At 54.7% G+C, this 6,000-nt stretch overlaps 1 protein-coding gene across 8 annotated transcripts in view; it reads right to left on the reverse strand.

Moving 5' to 3' along the window:
• The window catches only part of LOC138819690 (dynamin-3), a 421,025-nt gene extending 415,497 nt beyond the window's left edge, over nucleotides 1-5,528 (reverse strand). For 4 of the 8 annotated variants that reach the window (XR_011369577.1, XM_070011194.1, XM_070011192.1 and 1 more), the window contains exon 1: nucleotides 5,209-5,527. Coding sequence is in view for 7 of the 8 variants with exons in the window: in XM_070011194.1 (XP_069867295.1) it covers nucleotides 5,209-5,369 (161 nt within the window). In the remaining variant the exon portion in view is untranslated. Of the gene's footprint in view, nucleotides 1-5,208 lie in introns of all 8 variants that reach the window. The other 4 variants (XM_070011193.1, XM_070011196.1, XM_070011197.1 and 1 more) reach the window with 2 other exon arrangements.
• Nucleotides 5,529-6,000: the final 472 nt, after the last annotated feature.

The following is a 6,000-nucleotide window of genomic DNA, read 5'->3' on the forward strand; positions in this document are numbered from 1 at the left end:
TTCCCCTAGATGCCTCTCAACCATTAACAACAAAGTTACTGTGAAAATTAAATCCTACCAACTGCAAATTTATGATAACCTAAAAATACATTATATAAAGCTGATTCAGCAAAACTGTCTTGTGATTTAAAATTATAACAAACTAACCCTTTGATGAAGAATAGTTCATTTTGATTTTTATTGAACTGATCCTCAGGAATCTCAGAACCAGGGTTTTAATAGTTCCCACATATTGCCAGCACCATTCATCTAAGAACTATAATCTTGGAACCATTTCTTTTTTTTGGGGGGGGGGCGGTCCGGTCGTGGGGCCTGAACTCTGGGCCTGGGCGCTGTCCCCCAGCTCTTCAGCTCAAGGCTAGCGCTCTACCACTTGAGCCACAGCGCCACTTCCGGCTTTTTTTTTTTGCTTATGTGGTGCTGAGGAATCGAACCCAGGGCCTCAGGCATGCAAGGCAAGCGCTCTACCACTGAGCCACCCTCCCAGCCCTGGAACCATTTCTTGAAGGGAAAAAAAACCAGATGATTTCATATTTTAACAAAACCCTTTCATTTAATATAACATATCCTTAAATTAGTCAATTTTAATTATTTCTGTATTTGAGTATTTCTGTACATGCTCTTATTTGCAATCAGAGGAGGTTTCCCTACTCAGTCTTTAAATACATTCTTACAATCAGGCAAAGACTTTAAGAATGGTATCTAAGCTATATAAGTGATTTTTAGAGTTTTTAAATTATCTGGTCAAGTCCAATCACAGTATCAAATGCCAACATTAGCATCAATAATCAACATCTTCATCACCTTCACAAGTAAATGAAACAATGTTTGAACAATCCCACATTGCAATAAACTCTCATCAGGGTAGCTGCTGTTTAGAAATCTTCCATTTGGTTTCTATTAACCACATAACCTTTTCTCTGTGCAGAACTGGAGCTCCATTTACCACTCAGGCTAGAATACAATGATGTGGAGTCTTCTGGCTACATAATCAGCATTGAAGAACTAATGTTGCTAACAAATATACCATTAAAAATCATTTGTGCATTAAGTTTTCACTTAGCACTTCTATAAACCAGTTATACGCATTCCAAACACATATTTAAATAAAAAGCCCAATTACATTTTAGAAGGCTCTTCAGGAACGTCATATATAGCAAAAAAAAAAAAAAAGTTTATATTTTACCTAATCCTATACCCAAGGAGTTGCCTCAAAACCCCTGCAAATGAGCAAGGCAGGGGCACACACATCAAGACGAGTGGAGCTATTAACGCAGCCTCTGTCTGTATACGCAGCGTGCCCACAGGCCACAGAAGAAGCCATTGAAAGCATTTACCAGAGAAATAACCTTCAAAGTGCTGACACAAATAGTAGAGAGGTTTTGAGAGTATGGATTAGAGAGTTTGAACACTTCTGGTCACTGCTTTGAATTAAGCATGTGAGAGTCTAAACTTGCCACGTTCTAATTTACTAATAGTTCTCCTCTTTGAGGTTTCTCCAGCTGAACCAATGGGCACAGTGAGATAAGCCTGTAATCCCAGCTTCGGGAAGCACAGCAGCCATGTGCAGCCGCGCATGCCTCTTGCCCCCTGCCTCCCAGCACAAGGGAACACACGCAGGAGGATGGTAGCAAGACTCTTCCCTCCAAGATGACCAAGGCAAAAGAGGGCCTCGCAGCGTGGTAACAGTGTTAGAGTACCAGCCTCGCCAGCACAAATCCACGTTCCAGCCTCAGTGCCACAAAAAGAAGGGAAAACAAAAGCAGCTTACAATACTCAATACTGGCATACACAAACAAACGGTCAGACTCAAGCCAACGAGTGAATACTCCAACCATGGTCTCAGTATCTACTCGAGCCCTGAAGCTGCTCCTCTGTGCCAGCACATACTTCAGCCTGAACAACCCACATGCTGATAAACACATCATCACTTCAGCAAGGGAATCACAAACAAGCAGTTCATGCGTGATTCAAAAATTGGGTTTCTTGGGCGTTAGTCGCTCACGCCTGTAGCCTTAGCCACTCAGGAGACTGAGATCTGAGGATTGAGGTTCAAAGCCAATATAGGCAGGAAAGTCTTACCTCCAATTAATCACTAAAAAGCTGGAAATGGAGCTGTGGCTCAGTTGGAAGAGCTCTATTTTTGAGCACAAAAGTTCAGGGATAGCTCCCAGTTCAAGCCCAAAGAGTAGCATGCATGTGCACATACACACACACACACACACACACACACACACACACACACACACACACACACACACATACACACACACCATTGGTTTAAACAACTATAGTAAAATGTAGTAAATTCATTCAGTGGTGTCAAAAAAATCAATGCAAGTAAACTGACGGGGAAAGATGTGGTTAATCCACCAAACGAGGATTCTTCAGCATAAAAGAAGCAAACAAAATACAAAAAAAATTACTTGGAAGAGAACATGCCAAACTCATGAACAAACAATTTTTCACAAGCCATGTCTCTGGGTTTATGACTAAATTCATGAACCACACACTTGGTCAGGTCTTAAACAAAAACAGCTACATATAAAAGAAAAGGCCATTATTGATTACATAATTCCCAGACAAGAAAACACTATAAAGGGTTACACTGGAATAAGAATAATGCTTCCTCTGATAAGGTTGGATTTGTCGCCACAAATAGTGAACTTCACTTCCCACAAGGGTGGGTTATAATTAAGACATGAAACTCCTCTGTAATTCAATAAACCAGAGTCTTTTTCATTCCAATTTTCTTCTAAATATATAAACTCTTCTAAATTTATAGACCCTGATACGAAGATGCCACTTCTATAGATAATAAAGACTTTAGTATTTGTTGAGTTTTTCCCCTCTGTATTTATCCTCTATTATTCAAATAGTAATTGATCATTGTTAAGAATTTTTTAAAGCACATTTCTCGTGCATTCTGATAAATGCTTTGGTTTTGATATTCATAATGCTTGTTTTTCATTCCTTTATGAAAAATGTTCAAGCTTGACTATCTTACTCTTCTATATCTTTTTTTTTTTAACAAAATTCTCATTCTCATTACAAAATAAGATAAAGCAATCAGTGAGCAAGGGGACATGTGCCAATTTTATTATAAGGATTACTAGAATTTGCAAACTTGGCAAGAATTGAGATGGCCGCTGGGCCTTAAAGTATAGACTCGTCCAAGTAAATGAAAGAAAAATGCATAAAAAAGATGGCAATTGCACCTGGGAAACAAGTGCAAATCTTTGTCTAATATCCAGATGTAGCTATACGACTCCCGCCGCTCAGGCCAGGAGACCAAGATGACCAAGGCAAAATATTTTATCACCCCATCTATTCAGTGAGTCACAAAAATGAAGCAGCCAGACTCCCTGCAGAGGACAGGCCCCATCTCATTGACGATTCGTCACCGTGTTCCTTGTCTTTCTCTTTCCCTCAGGGGAGAACAGAAATGAAGAGCATCCTCTGAGAGACAGAGACAGGTGAGCGTCCTCTGAGAGGCCAGAACGAGTATCCAGGAGCACCACCATGGCCAGGCGTGTGCGAGATCCAGCGCGCCTTTCACACACGCTGCTAGGCACTGAGGAGACAGACAGACAGAGACACACAAAGAGAGACAGAGACAGAGAGAGACACACAAAGAGACAGAGACAGACAGACAGAGACAGGCAGGCAGACAGACAGAGACAGACAGGCACACAGGCAGAGACAGAGAGAGACAGAGACAGAGAGACAGACAGAGACAAAGGCAGACAGACAGGCAGACAGCGGCAGAGGCCGGGCGGAGGCTGGACCGAGGGACACAGCAGCCAGCGGCGCGCAGGCGCTAGGGCGGTAAAGGACTCCTAGAAGAGCAGCGTCCCCCCCACCCCGCCCCGCGCGGTGCGGTTGGATTCGGTGCGTGGCCGAGGCCCGGTCCCTCCACCCCCACCAGGGAGGGGCGGGGCTGCGGGAGGTCTGCAGCCTTCCAGAAAGATCCGTGTTGGGCAGGGAGAGGTGCAGGCGCGACCCGGCCTAGCCCACACCCGTCCACGCCCCGCCCGGGGGTACACAGCGGGCACACGCGGGCACATGCGTGCATGGGCACACGAGGGCGCACGGGCACACGCGGGCACACGGGCGCACGGGCACACGCGGGCACATGCGTGCATGGGCGCACGGGCACACGGGCGCACGGGCACACGCGGGCACACGGGCGCACGGGCACACGGGCGCACGGGCACACGGGCGCACGGGCACACGCGGGCACATGCGTGCATGGGCGCACGGGCACACGGGCGCACGGGCACACGGGCACACGGGCGCACGGGCACACGCGGGCACATGCGTGCATGGGCGCACGGGCACACGCGGGCACACGGGCGCACGGGCACACGGGCGCATGGGCACACGCGGGCACACGGGCGCACGCAAGCACAGGCGGCCCCTCCTTCACAGGCGTCCCTCCCTCCCCACACCCGCCTCCCCAATAGGGAGGGGATGGAGGTGAGGGGGACGGGGGCGGGGCTCAGCCTCGCGGAGGTGAGCTGAGAGGGTGCGGAGATGAGGCGGGTGCGGACGGGAAGGGGGCGCTGCGCACCCCGGGGCCGGCGGGGGGGGGGCGGTCAGCGGATCCCGGGGCGGGGGGGGGCGGTCAGCGGATCCCGGGGTGAGGGGGCGGTCAGCGGATCCCGGGGGGGCGGTCAGCGGATCCCGGGGTGAGGGGGGCGGTCAGCGGATCCCGGGGGGGCGGTCAGCGGATCCCGGGGCGGGGGGGGGGCGGTCAGCGGATCCCCGGGGTGAGGGGGGAGGTCAGCGGATCCTGGGGCGGGGGGGGGCGGTCAGCGGATCCCGGGGTGAGGGGGGCGGTCAGCGGATCCCCGGGGTGAGGGGGGAGGTCAGCGGATCCTGGGGCGGGGGGGGGCGGTCAGCGGATCCCCGGGGTGAGGGGGGAGGTCAGCGGATCCTGGGGCGGGGGGGGGGGTCAGCGGATCCCGGGGCGGGGGGGGCGGTCAGCGGATCCCGGGGCGGGGGGGGGGGCGGTCAGCGGATCCCGGGGCGGACCCCTCACCCCCCGCCCCCCAGGACGCCTCGCCGGAGGGCGGGGAGGAAATGGCTTTGTATGGCAGGATGAAGGGGGGCAGCGGACCGGGCGCCCTGCGGCCGAGACCCGCCCGCCCCGCCCCCTCCCGCCCCCACCAACGGCCGCCCCCGCCCGCCCCGCCCCGCGCTCACCTGCCCACGAAGTTCTCGAGCACCGAGCTCTTGCCGGCGCTCTGGCCGCCCACCACGGCGATCTGCGGCAGCTCCAGCAGGCAGCTCTGCCCCAGCGCCGAGAAGGCGTCCTGCAGGCGGTTCACCAGCGGGATCAGCTCCTCCATCTCCCGGTTCCCCATCTCCGCACAGGCCCGCCGCCCCGAGCCCCGCCCGGGCCGCGCCCCTGAGCCCGGCTGCGGGCCGCGCCGCCTGCCCGCACCGAGGTCGCCGCTGCTGCGCGGGCTCGGACCCGCACACGTCCGGAGAGGTCCCGCCGCCGGGCCGCCGGGCTGACAGCTAACGGCCCGCAGCGCGCCTGCGCTCCGAGGTGGCCACGCCCCCGGCCCCGCCCTCCGAGGTGGACACGCCTCCCATCCGCCCCCCCTGGCGGAGGCCCCGCCCCCGACGGCGGCCCCGCCCCGGCGTCCCGGCCCTGCGCGCGCACTGCCTCCCCGCTGCGACCCCGCGCTGCCGCCACCGCACGGGCAGGGACGGGCCTCCAGCAGTGCCCGAGGTCCCGCCCGCCGTGACAAAGCCGGGTAGAAAGCTTCCAACGGCTGCAGGTGCAAATCCCCACCCCCAGTGCGTTGCCAAAGCCCCCCAGGGCCCCAGGACCCTCCCCAAAGCCCCCCCGGTGCCCCAGGACCCTCCCCAAAGCCCCCCAGGGCCCCAGGACCCTCCCCAAAGCCCCCCAGGGCCCCAGGACCCTCCCCAAAGCCCCCCGGTGCCCCAGGACCCTCCCCAAAGCCCCCCCGGTGCCCCAGGACCCTC

The sequence above is a fragment of the Dipodomys merriami genome, unplaced genomic scaffold, assembly GCF_024711535.1.
Source record: "Dipodomys merriami isolate MVZ:Mamm:240054 unplaced genomic scaffold, mDipMer1.0.p SCAF_81, whole genome shotgun sequence".
Classification (NCBI taxonomy): domain Eukaryota; kingdom Metazoa; phylum Chordata; class Mammalia; order Rodentia; family Heteromyidae; genus Dipodomys; species Dipodomys merriami.